We start from the raw sequence: 18,401 nt of genomic DNA, 5'->3' as shown, positions 1-18,401 counted from the left end.
AACCCAACAGCCCTTCTTAGGGCTACAATAACGTTCTACTTTTTTTATTTTAATTTGCATCTAGTACCATTTTGTGAGGAATTAGCAGGGGGACTTGCTACCGTTGTGTTTAGCTCTTAGTGGCACACATATCCATAGCAAAGACCGAAGTGGGAAAATTTAGTAGGGGTTGGATTTCAATTAGGCACTAACTCAGTGTCATCTCATCTGGCATAGTAGTGTGCTTTGATACTTGGCTAGAAAATAGCCATAGGAGAATACAAAGAGCTTACTTACGCATACAGTAGCGTTCTATATATTTGATTTCTGGTTGATCTGCTGGTGGCTGTACTTTCTGCAGTGCATGTACTAGCCAATTCTGAGCAATTTGTAGTGAGACTTGCGACCGCTGTGTTCTGCGCTTAGTGACGCACATATCCATAGCAAAGACCGAAGTGGGAAAATTTAGTAGGGGTTGGATTTCAATTAGGCACTAACTCAGTGTCATCTCATCTGGCATAGTAGTGTGCTTTGATACTTGGCTAGAAAATAGCCATAGGAGAATACAAAGAGCTTACTTACGCATACAGTAGCGTTCTATATATTTGATTTCTGGTTGATCTGCTGGTGGCTGTACTTTCTGCAGTGCATGTACTAGCCAATTCTGAGCAATTTGTAGTGAGACTTGCGACCGCTGTGTTCTGCGCTTAGTGACGCACATATCCATAGCAAAGACCGAAGTGGGAAAATTTAGTAGGGGTTGGATTTCAATTAGGCACTAACTCAGTGTCATCTCATCTGGCATAGTAGTGTGCTTTGATACTTGGCTAGAAAATAGCCATAGGAGAATACAAAGAGCTTACTTACGCATACAGTAGCGTTCTATATATTTGATTTCTGGTTGATCTGCTGGTGGCTGTACTTTCTGCAGTGCATGTACTAGCCAATTCTGAGCAATTTGTAGTGAGACTTGCGACCGCTGTGTTCTGCGCTTAGTGACGCACATATCCATAGCAAAGACCGAAGTGGGAAAATTTAGTAGGGGTTGGATTTCAATTAGGCACTAACTCAGTGTCATCTCATCTGGCATAGTAGTGTGCTTTGATACTTGGCTAGAAAATAGCCATAGCAATAGGATAGCATTGTTTGGTTTTAAAAACTCAAAAAAACACAAAAAACACAAAAAAAAACAAAAAACACAAAAAAAAACAAAAAAAAGTAAAAAAAAAAATAAAGTTATAACTCTCATTTTAAAAATGTTTAACCCGAGGGCTAGGGGTAGAGGACGAGGGCGGGGACGTGGGCGTCCAACTACTGCAGGGGTCAGAGGCCGTGGTCCTGGGCGGGGTGAGACACCACCTGCTGATGAGGGAGCAGGGGAACGCCGCAGAGCTACACTCCCTAGGTTCATGTCTGAAGTTACTGGGACTCGTGGTAGAGCACTGTTGAGGCCAGAACAGTGCGAACAGGTGATGTCGTGGATTGCTGACAATGCTTCGAGCAATTTGTCCACCACCAGTCAGTCTTCCACGCAGTCCACCCATGTCACCGAAATCGCCACTCCTCCAGCTCCTGCACCTCAGCCTCCTCCCCCCCAGTCTGCCCCCTCCCAGGAAAATTTGGCATTTGAACCGGCATACTCTGAGGAACTGTTTTCTGGACCCTTCCCACAGTCACAAACCACTTGTCCGGTTGCTGCTGAGCAATTTTCCGATGCCCAGGTTTTCCAACAGTCACAGTCTGTGGGTGATGATGACCTTCTTGACGTAGTGGAAGTGTGTAAAGAGGTGTCCGACGATGAGGAGACACGGTTGTCAGACAGTGGGGAAGTTGTTGTCAGGGCAGGAAGTCCGAGGGGGGAGCAGACTGAGGGATCGGAGGATGATGAGGTGACAGACCCAAGCTGGGTTGAGAGGCCGGGTGAACACAGTGCTTCTGAGACGGAGGAGAGTCCTCGACCAGAACAGGTTGGAAGAGGCAGTGGTGGGGCCAGACGGAGAGGCAGGGCCAGAGCTGGTGCATCAGCGCCAAATGTGTCAACTAGTGAAGCTCCCGTGGCGAGGGCTCCTGCGGCGAGGGCTAGATCTTCAGAAGTCTGGAGGTTCTTTAAGGAAACACCGGATGACCGACGGACTGTGGTGTGCAACATTTGCCAAACCAGGCTCAGCAGGGGTTCCACCACTACTAGCTTAACTACCACCAGTATGCGCAGGCATATGAATGCTAAACACCCCACTCAGTGGCAACAAGCCCGTTCACCTCCGGCCGTGCACACCACTGCTCCTTCCCCTGTGTCAGCTGCTAGTCAGCCCCCTGCCCAGGACCCTGCCACAAAAACCCCATCGTCGCCTCCACGATCCTCCACAGCATCCACCAGCGTTCAGCTCTCCATACCCCAGACGCTGGAGCGGAAACGCAAATATAGTGCAACCCACCCGCACGCCCAAGCCCTTAATGTGCACATCTCCAGATTGCTTAGCCTGGAGATGCTGCCCTATAGGCTAGTAGAGACCGAGGCCTTTCGCAACCTCATGGCGGCGGCCGCCCCTCGGTATTCGGTCCCCAGCCGCCACTACTTTTCCCGATGTGCCGTCCCAGCCCTGCACCAGCACGTGTCAGACAACATCATCCGTGCCCTGACCAACGCCGTTTCTGACAAGGTCCACCTGACCACGGACACGTGGACGAGTGCTGCCGGGCAGGGCCACTATATATCGCTGACGGCACATTGGGTTAACTTGGTGGAGGCTGGGACCGAGTCTGACACTGGGGCTGCTCATATACTGCCGACGCCGAGGATTGCGGGGCCTACCTCGGTCCAGGTGTTTCAGGCCTACTATGCCTCCTCCTCCTCCCACCCCTCCTCCACCTCCTCCTCCGAACTACCATCCGTGGGCACGGCGCCATCAGTCGGTAGCTCTAGGCACAGCAGCAGTGCCGTCGCTAAGCGACAGCAGGCGGTGCTCAAACTGCTGAGCCTAGGCGACAAAAGGCACACCGCCCAAGAGCTATTACAGGGCATCACGGCGCAGACTGATCTGTGGCTGGCACCGCTGAACCTCAAGCCGGGAATGGTTGTGTGTGACAACGGCCGTAACCTGGTGGCGGCTCTGCAACTCGGCAGACTGACACATGTGCCATGCCTGGCCCATGTGTTAAATCTGATAGTTCAGCGTTTCCTCAAGACATACCCCAATCTGTCTGATTTGCTCACGAATGTGCGCCGCATCTGTGCGCATTTCAGGAAGTCCAGCCCAGATGCTGCCACTCTCAGGGCAGCGCAGCGCCGCCTCCAACTGCCCGCTCACCGACTGTTGTGCGACGTGCCCACGAGGTGGAATTCAACACTGACCATGTTATCCAGAGTTTACCAGCAGCGCAGAGCGATTGTAGACTGCCAGATGTCAACTTCCACCAGAACTGGTAGTCAGGTCAGTCAGCTTCCTCAAGTCTACAATGAGGAGTGGACGTGGATGTCTGATATCTGTCAGGTGCTGAGTAACTTTGAGGAGTCAACACAGATGGTCAGTGGCGATGCCGCCATCATCAGCCTCACCATCCCGCTGCTTGGCCTGTTGAAAAACTCTCTGGTCAGCATGAAGTCGGAAGCTTTGCGCTCGTCACAAGAGACAGGGGAAGAATATTCCCTTGTTGATAGCCAAAGCACCCTCAGGTCTGTTTCTCAGCGCATATCGGAGGAGGTGGAGGAGGATGAGGAGGAAGAGGAGGAGAATGTTGGTGAGACACAAGAGGGGACCATTGTTGAGTCCTTTACTGTTCAGCGTGTATGGGCAGAAGAAGAGGAGTTGGAGGAGTTGGAGGAGGAGGAAATGGACAGTCAGGCCAGTGAGGGGAGTGAATTCTTACGCGTTGGTACTCTGGCGCATATGGCAGATTTCATGCTAGGCTGCCTATCCCGTGACCCTCGCGTTCAAAGAATTTATTCCAGCACCGATTACTGGGTGTTCACTCTCCTGGACCCACGGTACAAGCAAAATCTTTCCACTCTCATCCCTGCAGAGGAAAGGAGTGTGAGAATGCATGAATACCAGCAGGCCCTGGTGCACAAGCTGAAACAGTATTTCCCTTCTGACAGCGCTAGCGGCAGAGTGCGTAGTTCTGCGGGACAAGTAGCGAGGGAGAGTAGGCGAGCAGGCATCTTGTCCAGCACTGGCAAGGGTACGCTTTACAAGGCTTTTGCCAGCTTTATGTCACCCCAGCAAGACACTGTCACCTGTCCCCAGTCTCGGCAGAGTAGGGCTGATCTTTACAGAAAGATGGTGAGGGAGTACGTAGCTGACCATACCATCGTCCTAAATGATCACACAGCTCCCTACAACTACTGGGTTTCAAAGCTGGACATGTGGCACGAACTGGCGCTGTACGCCTTGGAGGTTCTTGCCTGCCCTGCCGCTAGCGTCTTGTCCGAGCGGGTTTTCAGTGCAGCTGGTGGCATCATCACCGATAAGCGTACACGCCTGTCGACTGACAGCGCTGACAGGCTGACGCTTATTAAAATGAATAAAGGCTGGATTTCTCAGAATTTCCAATCTCCACCAGGTGAAGGAAGCTCAACCTGAATAATTGATCCACTCCTCCTCCTCCTCCTCATTTTCCTCCTTCTCCTCCTCTTTGTACAGTAAAGCAGAGGAAAATGGCTATTTTTTGACAGGGCCCACTGGCTCTTGCTATAGTACTTCATGCATTTAATTTTTCTGGAGGGCCACCTACCCGGTCCTCTGTTTGAAACAATTTTTGTGAGTGCCACATACAGGCACTCAATCTATTCCATTTTACTGCAGGGCCACCTACCTGCTCCTCTGGTTTGAAACATTTTTGGGACTGCCACATACAGGCACTCAATCTATTCCATTTTACTGGAGGGCCACCTACCTGCTCCTCTGGTTTGAAAAATTTTTGGGACTGCCACATACAGGCACTCAATCTATTCCATTTTACTGCAGGGCCACCTACCTGCTCCTCTGGTTTGAAACATTTTTGGGACTGCCACATACAGGCACTCAATCTATTCCATTTTACTGGAGGGCCACCTACCTGCTCCTCTGGTTTGAAAAATGTTTGGGACTGCCACATACAGGCACTATCCAAATTAAATTGTCTCCATAGCAGCCTCCACACGTTGTCTCCATTGCTACCTCCAAAAGTCGTCCATATAGCTGCCTCCATACATCGTCCCTTTATCAAACGAGGTGTGTCAGGCAGAAATTTGGGTTGTTTTCATGGATTCCACATCAAAGTTGTTAACTTTGTCGCCACCCTGCTGTGTTATCCACAAAATATACTGGCAAACTTTTACCATTTAGGGATATTATTTCAGCGCTTCTTGCGCATCTGTTTACATTCCCCTCACCCGGCATATCCTAAACTTATAAGAACGCTACTACACTTGATCTTATACAAAAGGTTCTTAGAAGTGCTGTTTGGGGAGTAGCCTAGAGACAGGGGCTTGAATTGGCGAAAGCTCGCCTGGCAGCGGAGCGCCAGCTCCATGCGCATCATGCGCTTCTTGCGCATCTGTTTACATTCCCCTCACCCGGCATATCCTAAACTTATAAGAACGCTACTACACTTGATCTTATACAAAAGGTTCTTAGAAGTGCTGTTTGGGGAGTAGCCTAGAGACAGGGGCTTGAATTGGCGAAAGCTCGCCTGGCAGCGGAGCGCCAGCTCCATGCGCATCATGCGCTTCTTGCGCATCTGTTTACATTCCCCTCACCCGGCATATCCTAAACTTATAAGAACGCTACTACACTTGATCTTATACAAAAGGTTCTTAGAAGTGCTGTTTGGGGAGTAGCCTAGAGACAGGGGCTTGAATTGGCGAAAGCTCGCCTGGCAGCGGAGCGCCAGCTCCATGCGCATCATGCGCTTCTTGCGCATCTGTTTACATTCCCCTCACCCGCCATATCCCAAACTTATAAGAACGCTACTACACTTAACTTGGTGCAGGCTGGGACCGAGTCTGACCCTGGGGCTGGTCATATACTGCCGACGCAGAGAATTGCGGGGCCTACCTCGGTCCAGGTCTCAAAGGCCTACTATACCTCCTCCCACCCCTCCTCCACCTCCTTCTCCTCCGAATTACCATCCGTGGGCATGGCGCCATCAGTCGGTAGCTCTAGGCACAGCAGCAGTGCCGTCGCTAAGCGACAGCAGGCGGTGCTGAAACTGCTGAGCCTAGGCGATAAAAGGCACACCGCCCAAGAGCTATTACAGGGCATTCCACATCAAAGTTGTTAACTTTGTCGCCACCCTGCTGTGTAATCCACAAAATATACTTGCAAACTTTTACCATTTAGGGATATTATTTCAGCGCTTCTTGCGCATCTGTTTACATTCCCCTCACCCGCCATATCCTAAACTTATAAGAACGCTACTACACTTGATCTTATACAAAAGGTTCTTAGAAGTGCTGTTTGGGGAGTAGCCTAGAGACAGGGGCTTGGATTGGCAAAAGCTCGCCTGGCTGCAGAGCGCCAGCTCCATCCCAAGATCCAACTAACATAGTTGCAGCACCTTTAATCTACTACTAGTTCACTGCCTCCATAATAATAATAATAATAATCTTTATTTATATAGCGTCATCATATTCTGTAGCGCTTTACAAATCATAGGAAACAAATACAAATGTAATGTAACAGAGCACAACATTTGTATGGAACAACAGGAGTGAGGTCCCTGCTCGCCAGAGCTTACGGTTTATGAAGATGATGGGGTAACACGAGGTAAAAGAATATTTAATGGTCAAGCCATTCTTCTTAGGGAATAAAAAAAAATATAATAAATGGAATTGCTGTCGCTTGAACCACTCAGCCGTCATCTTATATACCAGGTCCAGGGTGAATGGGACTGCAGAGAAGTCTGGTGCCTGTTGGTTGCTGGATAACAGATGGGAGGACGACACAGGACGGGTTAGTAGAAGAGTTAAAACTTCATGCAGTTAATGAGTGTTATAGGCTTGCCTAAAGAAATGGGTTTTAAGAGCACGTTTGAAACTTTGGAGGTTAGGTATTAGTCTGATAGTCCAGGGCAGAGCATTCCATAGAATTGGTGCAGCTCTAGAGAAGTCTTGGAGACGCGAGTGGGAGGTCCGCACTAGGGTAGAGGTTAATCTAAGATCACTGGCGGATCTAAGAGCACGGGTTGGGCGATAGACTGAGATAAGAGAGGAGAGGTAGGGGGGTGCAGCATTATACAGAGCTTTATGGATGAGGGTTATTATTATTTTAAACTGTATTCGAAAGGAGACTGGCAGCCAGTGCAGCGACTGGCATGAACTGTAAGCATACATGGTCCCCTTATCAAACGAGCTGTGTCAGGCAGAATTTTGGGTTGTTTTCATGGCTTCCATGTTAACTTTGTCGCCACCCTGCTGTGTAATCCACAAAATATACTGGCAAACTTTTATCATGTACCGATATTATTTGAGCGCTTCTTGCTCACCTCCTTTGGTTCCTCTCTGACACCCATTGGTTTGAAGCCTGAGTCCAATTAGGGTATGTCGCCATGCCACTCTCTAGCCTGCTGCCGCTGCCTCTGCCTCTGCATGCCGTCCCCTATAGTGTCAGGGTCAATTATTGGATGTTTTACATGCTATCTAGCTTCATTCTGTCACTCTGTCATGGCCATGCTGTTGCCCATACTTTTGGCATAATGGTGCGATTAAGCAGCCTCAGAGGCATCCATGCATGCTGCCCCTGCTGTTTCCTGTCCATTTCCGTGGTGTTTCCATCCTTTTCTGAGGTTCCCAGGTGTTTGGCCAAGCTTCCCTGTGCAGAGCCTTGGTCCCCTTGAAAAATGCTCGAGTCTCCCATTGACTTCAATGGGGTTCGTTATTCGAGACGAGCACTCGAGCATCGGGAAAAGTTCGTCTCGAATAACGAGTACCCGAGCATTTTAGGGTTCGCTCATCTCTAATTAGGACCCTTCTTCTAGAAGGTCATTGTTTCCTTTGACTTAGTAAAATAGTCAGAAGCCGGCAACCAATATTATCGCTATTTTAATTATGCAGAAGACATGTCATGGTGATATGATACAGCGGACCCTATGGAATGCATCATAGCAACCAGGTCAATACCTTCAGCGGGAGGATAAACACCAGGGAGATTGCCGTAAAGGATTTATGTCAGACTGGTCTTCTTTTAAACAAATCTGTTTGCATTTTGTCATGGCTTCTATTCTTGCCTTGTCAGTAGGCTTACCATGAGTGCTTCATTTAACATAGGGCAGACTTTCCAGGCAACATCTCTGGAACAAGAATACAATTTACTATAAGCTATTGGTATAATTGTAATCTCCCCAGTCTAAAATTGGTACGCATCTTCCCCCTTTTCCGGATTTCCCATGGATTTATGTAACCAGAACACAATACAAAGGGGATGTACAGACTAAACCGAATTACTTTGTCAGATACAAAAATAAACCACAGTCACAGTGGTGGCGTCTGTAGCGGAGACCCTCCCTAATGATGTCCATATTCTCTAATATGACAGAAGGACAGATTGATTCTAATGTCATAATCTTGCACGTGACCTATAGCTTTGTCCTATCTTATAACTGTCTGCAGGACATCTTGTGATTTCTTACAGCTTCTATTGGATTGTGAGGACCAAGTATGGACACTGTTGGTCCGCACTGTGTTGAGATATTTCTCAGATTGATATCTAGTCTTGACATTTTGTGCTTATTTTACTTCCATCTCCTTTTAAAAGGAGACTTCTGTAGTATTGAAACGGAAACACTGGCTACAGCAGTGACTCAGAGCAGAGGGAAGGGCTATGCTGTCCTCAGGAGATCTAGTGCACCAGAATGCTGTCCAGCTACAAACCTGGAATACAGATTTACTTATTCACAGTTCTGTTGTGGCTAACAACGCATACAAATGTCTGGCTAAACAGATATCCCACAGCTACTACGTAACAGCACATGCAGTTTTATGTGGTCAAAAACTGAGGACAGAGACTGTATAGGCAAATTTTACTCCGTCTAAATTTGGGATGGTAAATCTGCCCCTGGGTGTGAAATAACCTGTATAGCAGTTACATATTTCACACATCAAGACTGAGACTAGAAGACAGTGAACCTGGAGAAGCATCTTGATCTTGTCGGGTGTTTGCTCGACAATCCTGACTGTTAGCAACATTTTAGTGCGGCTTGTGAACTCATTATTTTTGGGATTCACGACAGATTTGACATGCATTCCATCATCCAGCTTTCTGTATTCCAAGCACTCCTCTGCACAAAGAGCTGCAATAAGAATGAGCGGGTTTTCCTGACCTGACAGATGCAATTCTTCATGAAGATTTATTGTGCAAATTGTGTCTGCATGATTTTATGTACACGCCACATTCTGTCAATAAGTTATGTGAAATTTCTAACTGTTTTTAATTTTAAGTGCAATTTATCTCTATTTTTTTTTAAGTGGTCTTAAAAATCCAGTAATTATACAAATGTATTAGAGAGGTTTCTCTGAGACATTACTATTAATGGATCACCAATCTCTCATTACTGGGGGGTCCTTCTCCGTGTTTCCCCACCTATCACCTGCTTTCTGGAATGGGCACATGAACAGCATTGCTACATAATCTGGGCACTATAGTAAACGGTTTCCAGTTAATTACAACTTTTGCCACTGCGCAGTATATGCTGAAGGATAAGTTATCCATATTTATGCCCTGGAAACCATGTTAAGGGGGTTAGAATAATGAGATCGGTGAGGGCACAACTGCTGGGACCCCCCACAATTGCAGGTAGCTTTCTTGTCCTGACACTACATTCAGTTGTATGGGATTGTCGTAATTGCTGAGAACAGCCCTCTGATTTCTTTGGTATTTCCAACACTGCCAGATTATGGAATCAAGTGGCAGGATGAGAATCCATTAGTAAGAATGGGACCCCATTTTTGTGAATGGTGAATCAGCTTGTTAACCACCTATCCTGTGCATAAGGGGATAACGTTCAGCCTGCTAGGAATAGCAAACTGTACACCATGTATGTGATTACATGAAATCACAGCAGCCTCCATGGAGGATGGAGAGGAGTAGAAATCCGTGGAGGATGCTGTGACTTCATGTGGTCAGATACATGCATGGGGTACAGTTTTCTATTGTTAGGACACTAAAGGACCTGAGATGATGTCACTCTGGTCACATGACATGCCTCCTTACTGGTCACAGTTCATAAGGCATGGGGAGCAGTTGATAATTTTGGATAAAAGATGTTTTATGTGGATGTAAGCTAAACAATTTTTTGTTAAAAGAAGGGCGTCAGTCAGTTATTAGAGCTCAATAGGATCCTGTCACTGGCTGTATATGTGCAAATGTGGTGACCGGTTCCCTTTAATGGAAATCCATCATGATAAACCAGGGACACTTATTTATAGATCCAGGCATTGTGACTTTGGTAATCCTCTTATATTTATTACCAATCACCTTTTTTCAACCTTTTAAATTATACTACTGAGCCAGTGGGGCACTGGGGGTGTTACCACAGCGGGGCACATTTACTTATCCGTCCGCTGGAGTTCACCAAAAGTGCATTGTCTGACGATAATGCACTGTGCCTCGATTCACTAAGATCATGTGCCTGATCCTGCATGTGTCACTTCCCTTCTCAGGTCCAACAGAGTTCGCCACCTTCTTCCTGGTGCATGGGCTTGCGACACAATTTGAAAATTAAATCCTGCACTCAGTCCGAATCAGTCGCACCATCCAATAGCACGCCCCTAATTTGTGTTGCATGGAAGCCAGAGCAGCTGCGCCAATAAACTATTGTGTGCACCAGAATGTCAGCGCAGACACCTGTTAAATACCTGTCCAGGCCATGCAAAACCCAAAAAGGCGAACAGTAGTGAGCAGCGCGACCCTTAGCAAATGAGCCCCAGCGTCTCTGTGCTGTTCCTTACACTGTGCAGGAGAACTGGAAGGGGGAAGTCGGGGAAGGATAGCAGAGGGGAAGACGGTGTAACAGCTTGTGAAGCTACAGCACAAAGGGGCTCAACCCCGGAACCCTTGTGGCTCATTAGCATAATCGTAAAAGTTCCTTTCAGAAGGAAGGAGGCCATGTATAACAAATATATATGATTACTACAGTGACCGTGCCCCTGGTTTATTATGCATGATTTTGATGGTAGATTTCCTTTAGTTAGTATGACAGTCTTAAAACAATAAATGTATAGACAGATTGATCATAAAAGATGCAGAATATACCTCCTACCAGAGAACCACAAATTCTAATATGCCCATCTTCTACTCCTGCTAAAGCATGACCACACTCTTCTCATGCATTTATGTTGCACTCTAAACCAATTATCTCATGCTTTGTCTTCCTTCTCTTTTATTGCAGATTAACAAAGCCGCTGTCATTTGCAGACTGTGTTGGAAATGAGCTGCCATGGGGATGGGAATCGTGCTACGATCCACAAATTGGAGTTTACTTTATTAATCATATTAATCGTAAGTCACTTCTTATTTAAACGTATTTTGTTAATGTACCAGGTTTATCATGGTATTGAACATGTCTATTGTGACTGCTCTCTGTTGGACCACCTGAGGCTCTATTGATCCAAACTCACATGTTCATGGAAGTCTTGGGTGGTTCTAATGGACTGCACATAGATCACCAACAAAGATCCATATGTGAGAGAGGTTTTATCTTATACATGCAATCGCTGGGTTACAAACAAGAGACGTTCTGTAGGTTTGTTCTTCAGCTTAATTTGTATATGTCGGAACTGGTATATATTGTACAAGTAGCTCCAGACCACATTTATTTGTTTGACAATAGGATTTTGACAGCTGTGAAGCTCTCTGTACGTGGCCAATGTAATACACTTCTGCAATGATTTGTGGGTCCGGTGTGTTGCTGATGCTTAGTTTCACCGGGGCCTACAGATAATTGCAGCCTGAGGCTGAAGTTCTTTGCCCTCCCCCTTTGCCCTGCATTACATACAAGACAAGCTCAGACACAGGCACTTCCTGCCAGCAAGCAGCAGTATTCAGAGACTTGTTCAACAAGCTACAGACAAGATAAGGCCTTTATCCTAAGGGAGGGAGAGGCATAGCAGAACTTATTTTGTGTGTTATAGGAGAGATAGCAGAGCTGAATGTTTCATAGTGTCTTTAATCCATGTCATTACCTTTGATCTGTCTCCTGTCTCTTTTTCTATGTCTCAGATTCTAGCAGACTGTTCAGAAGCCAAATGAATGTGTAAATAAACCCTGTACCCTATCTAAGCACACTGTCAGCACACAGCATCTTATAGCACAGAGGAATCATGAAGTGTCTTGAGTCCCCGCCCTCACTCTGGAATTTTACACTGACCATCACTGAGTGATAGGAGTTAAAACAGCAATAAAACTGTAAAGTAAGGGCGTTAAAATATGAGAACTTTTCTTTCATGGGCAAACCCCTTTGAGAAACTTTAACCATTGCTACTAGGGCTTATTATCAGGGTACAGTGTATATTTCATCTCCAGTCTGGAAAGGCTGGAAAATCATGCTTGAGCCTATTTTCTGAGAAACTGTGTAGCTTCTCACAGGTTCATGGTCTGTTAAGGCCTCGGCGAATAAGATTCATGTACATGAGATGTAATTTGTACTATACATTGTCTTAAAGGTGTCTGAGGTCACCCTGAATAGACTCATTAACAGCCTAGAATGGAAATAGTGAAATATTATCTGATTATTGCCATCTTTATGCAGATCTTGTAGGCAAAACCTCTCATAAGTCACTTTCTTTTTACCTTGTTCAGTGATTAAAATAACAAGAATATAATTTTATAGGTAACCCCATTAACCTGCATTTAATTCCTATTATCTCATTTTATAAATACATGTTATATTTAATTGGGGTCTCTTTATTTTACTCAGCTGTCATCACCCACGGTTAATCATGTTTTATATAATAAAAAAGACTGAAATTGTCTTTAACAAGTGTTTTCACTTATAAATGGGGGGGGGGGGATATAACCCATATTACATAACATGGAATTTAGATTAGCGGTGAGGCTCATAGATGCTGTAAATATACAGAAAAGTTGTAAAGGTTTTAATTTGTTTTTCTACAGACATTTATTAGTGTGTAAAGTAAGAGAGCTCTTAACCCTTACCAGTTGGCACTGTTGGATGTGATGCCAGACAAGTCTTTGGCAGTATAATGTGGTGTAAATAAACTTGGTGTAAAGGTTTCATTTAAAGGATATAGATATTAAAATACCCATCCTAATGAAATTCCTTGTTTTAGCGTTGTATCTTTATGCACATTTTAGGTGATGAAAGTATCCTTATGCAAGCTAAAATGAAGTTTCACTTTTCAAGATTCTTTAAAGTGAAGGTTCACCTTTGATCATCTTCTGACATGTCATTAATACATGTCAGGAGATGTAATGGGTGTGGGTCTGCGCACTGGGGCCGCTTTAAGTCTAGACTTCAATCGAAAACTGATGACAGACTTGGAGATCCAAAGATCTTTGAGCCAAAAATGATGGGGTATGGCGATTGAAGAAACATCATGGCCACCTCGTGGGGGTCCTAGTGCAAAGGCTCTCATTGGTGATCCCTTCTGATGTGTTCTAAAGCTAAACAGACAGAAATCACAAAAATAAAACAATGCCAGATCTACTCTACCTTTTTTTTTTTCTCTTTGCCTTTGTCCAGGAAATTGCAACCAAAATATATATAAAGTGTGTAGATACCTTTTATGTGTCTGATGAAAACTCCTCTACTAATACAACAAAAGCAAAGTTAAGCACTTTGTTTAGAGCTTCTAAAATCTGGTTACTCATATAAAAGCCATTCAGAAATTAAATGAACATGTCGACACGTTTCAGACAAAGTCACGTTATGTTTAAGGACGTCTTGTCTGACATGTTTATATTATTTTTGTGTGCTGGCTTTGCGCACAAGGGTGCGCAGCTCCTTGTAGCTGCGCTGAAGATGTCCTGGTAGGCGGATCAAGGAGGTTACTGGAGCGTGGAGTAGCCGCGCGGCATAACCTCAGCTCCAGCTACTCCACGCCCCAGTAGCCTTTTTGGTAAATTAGCGTTTTATCTTAATTAAAGATTAAAAAAGATAAAGGGGACTAAAGGATTAGCCTTTAAAAGGGCTATCCTTACATACATTAGAGGCACCTACCACCGGATCTACCTTAATAGGTAGATGCGTGGTGGTAGGTTTCCTTTAAGGTGCGGTGAGCAAAATTTTAGAGCAGGTCTGATTCGTGCCAGGATTCCAGGCATGGGCGCCTGACTTCTATGGAGATGTGAGCACAATGGGCCTTAAAATTCCCACAGTTTTGTGGCCCATGGTCGTGTGTTTGCGGTATGCCCAAGCCAAGACCCTGCTGGTGCTCCTCGCCCGTCCCCTCACCATAGGGTGCTGTGCAGCTGGGCCGTAGGTGTGGCAAAAGATAAAGCATTCTCTATCATTTATCCAGTGACAATGCACTTTTATGGCGACTGTATGCTAGTTGCCGTCCAGTTAAAGGAAACCTACCACTTGTAGTGGCAGGTTTCCGATGGAAATACCGGGCACCAGCTCAGGGTGAGCTGGTGCCGGAGCTTATTTTAGTTAGTGTTTTAAACCGCGGTATCGCGGTTTAAAACACTTTTTAAACGCTATAGCCGGCGCAGGCAGGTACGCGCTCGGCGCTTACCATGCGCGCGGCTCTCGTTCACTTCCTATGTAGCCGCGTGCACGGTAAGCGCCGAGCGCGTACCTGCCTGCGCCGGCTATAGCGTTTAAAAAGTGTTTTAAACCGCGATACCGCGGTTTAAAACACTAACAAGAATAAGCTCCGGCACCAGCTCACCCTGAGCTGGTGCCCGGTATTGCCATCGGAAACCTGCCACTACAAGTGGTAGGTTTCCTTTAAGATACGGTCACATGAAAGGGGCCTTAGATTGTAGAGAGGAGGGAATCACCCAAGATATCTTTCACAGAAGCTTTGGAATTTTTTTCAAAAGTTTGGGTTCTGGTCCAAATATTTATTTTGTCAAATTTTTAAAAAAATGTGCTGAAAACCCAAACTCTGCTTATACTATAAAAAATCAAAACTCTCCTTTCTAGCTTCCCCCGCTGCTGGCTATTTACTGGGGGATATGGCCTGTCTATATACTGGGGGATATGGCCTGGCTATATACTGGGGGATATGGCCTGGCTGGCTATATACTGGGGGATATGGCCTGGCTGGCTATATACTGGGGGATATGGCCTGGCTGGCTATATACTGGGGGATATGGCCTGGCAGGCTATATACTGGGGGATATGGCCTGGCAGGCTATATACTGGGGGATATGGCCTGGCAGGCTATATACTGGGGGATATGGCCTGGCAGGCTATATACTGGGGGATATGGCCTGGCAGGCTATATACTGGGGGATATGGCCTGGCAGGCTATATACTGGGGGATATGGCCTGGCAGGCTATATACTGGGGAGGCTGTGATCAATGCACTTCCCACCCTCAGCTTATACTCAAGGTTTTTGTGATAAAATTAGGGGCCTCGGCTTATACTTGGGTCAGCTTATACTCGAGTATATACGGTGTGTGTATATATATATATATATATATATATATATATATATATATATATATATATATATATATATATATATATATATATATATATATATATACACACACATTATACATATATAATGGATAAAATATTATACAGACAGATTTGTTTGATAGAGAAAACATGTCAAACTAAGTTGTGGAATTTTTCAGCTTCCTCCTATCTGTGGAACTGCTGGAATGCGGCCTCCTGCGAGGTGCATGACATCTTTATCACAAGTTGATTTAGTGCATTCTGCATATTGGAGATAACTTGACATATGATGTGTTGTAGGTATATGTACTCTTCGTGGCTCCCAGAGCTTTATCAAAACACTTCCATTGAACTTTTGCCTGTTTTTATCTAGCAAAACATTTTTTTCCATAGTAAGCAATGAGGAAAAACAACCACAGGTCACACTATGGGAGGAATGCAGCAATTTTTGCTGAAAAAAAGGTGACACGTTTTAGCACAAATATAATTTATACCGGAATTTGCTACTTTTACATTTTTGCTTGTGTGTAGGGTTGACAAGGAGATGGAACGGTGAAGAGGTTTCCAAGTAATTTATTAGAAAATACAGAAAATGTCACAAATTATAGAACAAATTCATGTCTGCTCATGGCCACCTTACTGTGGTGATCTGAAAATGAGATTGATTACTTGGGAATGTTTGGGGCTTTACTGTATGACCACCTAATGACCAAAAATTACGGTATTCAGTATATACGGTATACTTGTGTCTTCAGGCTTATTTCCTATCCACATGAAAATTGTCTGGGGGCTGCAGGTTCTCTCAGAGCAAGGTTAATGTATAGATTGGGTGAATTGGAAGCCGGTTGGTATACATTTCATTACTTGCATTCCTATGGTTTAGAGGTTAGGGATGGGCTTTACAGGAACTCCCTAGATGACGGAATAATGATTGGTGAATATGTCTGTTTGTGGACTTTAATTGATCTAAACAAAACCCACACAGAATAGGCCAATGCCTCCAAAGATGGAGCCTATGATTCTTTTGTAAGGGGCCTCAGGAGGAATAATTATGATCTCTGTACATCATGTCCCAGCCGTAATAGTACATTATAGAAAAGTCGTACAAGACCCCATAAAGTTTACACAGCTAACAAGCTATGCAGGCTGGAGGCAACTCTTTGATCAGTGCTATGACATCTTAGGGGCCAGAAAGATTATAATTGTCCCCTCACCCTTTGAGCTAGGGTGGAAAGCCTCTCTATTCATGTGGCTTCCTTTCTGGAGAAAAACAAGTCATCCTGGTGTTATGGGTTAGAGGGTTTAAAAAACAGGCTATGGAAGCATGTCAATCCAGAGAGCTTGTTTTTTTCCCTAAACCCACTAACCAATAGCATCCCAATATCCATTGGGACCCAGGTAGATGTAGCAACTAGAGATGAGCAGACCCGAAGTTTCCATATGGATGCGCCCAGCGTGACCCATACGTATTACCAGATTGGTGGCCAAACAGCCATCTGACAAATTAATGCCCTTGGCAACTAGCTACAGCATTGTTTGGCCAATCATAGCCACGTATAGTGGCGTCAATCTGACAGATTGATTATTCAGCTACCAATCTGACAATAAGTCCATGGTCTCAAGGGGCACACCAAAACCTGAATGGAAACTTCAGATCCACTCGTCTCTAGTAGCAACCAATATCATACTAAACAGATAGTCATGCCTTAAACGGAGCACCAAGTACCCCAAAACATTTTGATATTATCCTGGTATTCTGTTAGTATGAATGCCATGTGATGCTACTTTTCCTATGTAATGGTCAGGCTAACTATGGCTTTCCCCCCGGTTAAGGCTAGATTCATGTTGTGTTTATTCCCTCTGTTATAAGGATACTTTAGGGAAATCCCCGACATACCCTTACAATGGGGGGCAACAACATATCCCACTGTATGCTCCTACAGTGAGATATGTTCTCTGGTTCAGTTTCTCCACCATTGAAGTGGGAGGAGTGAATATTGGGGATTTGCTGCTGCCTATGTTCTGGGTGTCTCCTCAGTGACGTAACGTTTCATATTTGGAGAAACGCCCACATTGTACGCACAGCGTAGTCGGGCATGGATGCAAACAGTTGCATCCGTCCCCCACAGCCTTTAATGGCATCCACTAAACCTATACTGCGCTCTCCAGCAGGTTGGGCAATGTAAAAGGAGGCCTCAGTCTGCTAGTATATGTCTATGGGTAGGTTCATTTTATTTGCTGTGAGCTTTTCTGGGATATTGGCTGAATGTATCCAAAAATCAAGGTGTGAATGTAACCTAAATCATCTATTTGTTTCCATAAGGACCTATAGTGATCAGCTGATCTCCCTGGGGACTGCATCAGAGACAACTCCTTCAAGTGTCTCAAAATAACCTCTCAATAATTGTAAAGTAGGTCACTGTTTATTTAAGAAAACCAATCGCTAGGCATTCCTAAGAGATGTAAAGCCACAGAAACTTGAAAATATTGACTTTTCTACAGTACGAAATGCAATGGATTCCTAGAAACCTGAAATACAAGTTTTGTTTTCCAGCTTGTGAGGTTTTAGTGCCTTGTGATGACCAGTTTATTTTACTTCACAAGGAGTGAGAAAATTCCCATAGATAGCGAAAAAGAAATCCTTAACTATCTAAACAAATGCTAAATATACAGTTTTTATCGCTTGACACGGTGATGCTTTAACAAGCTCTTTTATTTCTATTTACTTTAGTTGCATATTTTTATAAACTGTTGATTGCTTTACATGGCATACTAATTTCCATCTTTACAAAATCCATCATGATGAACCAGGTACACTTACTCATAGATCCAGGCACCGTGACTGGTAACC

The 18,401-nt window shown here is 45.0% G+C and overlaps 1 protein-coding gene across 1 annotated transcript in view; it reads left to right on the top strand.

Annotated features, from left to right (window-relative positions):
• Positions 1-18,401, top strand: part of WWC2 (WW and C2 domain containing 2) — a 113,945-nt gene that overhangs the window by 32,358 nt on the left and 63,186 nt on the right. The window contains exon 2 of the mRNA XM_072123366.1: positions 11,344-11,453. Coding sequence (XP_071979467.1) covers positions 11,344-11,453 — 110 coding nt within the window. The remainder of the gene's footprint in view (positions 1-11,343; positions 11,454-18,401) is intronic.

This window comes from Engystomops pustulosus, chromosome 1 (assembly GCF_040894005.1).
Source record: "Engystomops pustulosus chromosome 1, aEngPut4.maternal, whole genome shotgun sequence".
Classification (NCBI taxonomy): Eukaryota; Metazoa; Chordata; class Amphibia; order Anura; family Leptodactylidae; genus Engystomops; species Engystomops pustulosus.
This window is presented reverse-complemented; position numbering and strand designations above follow the sequence as displayed.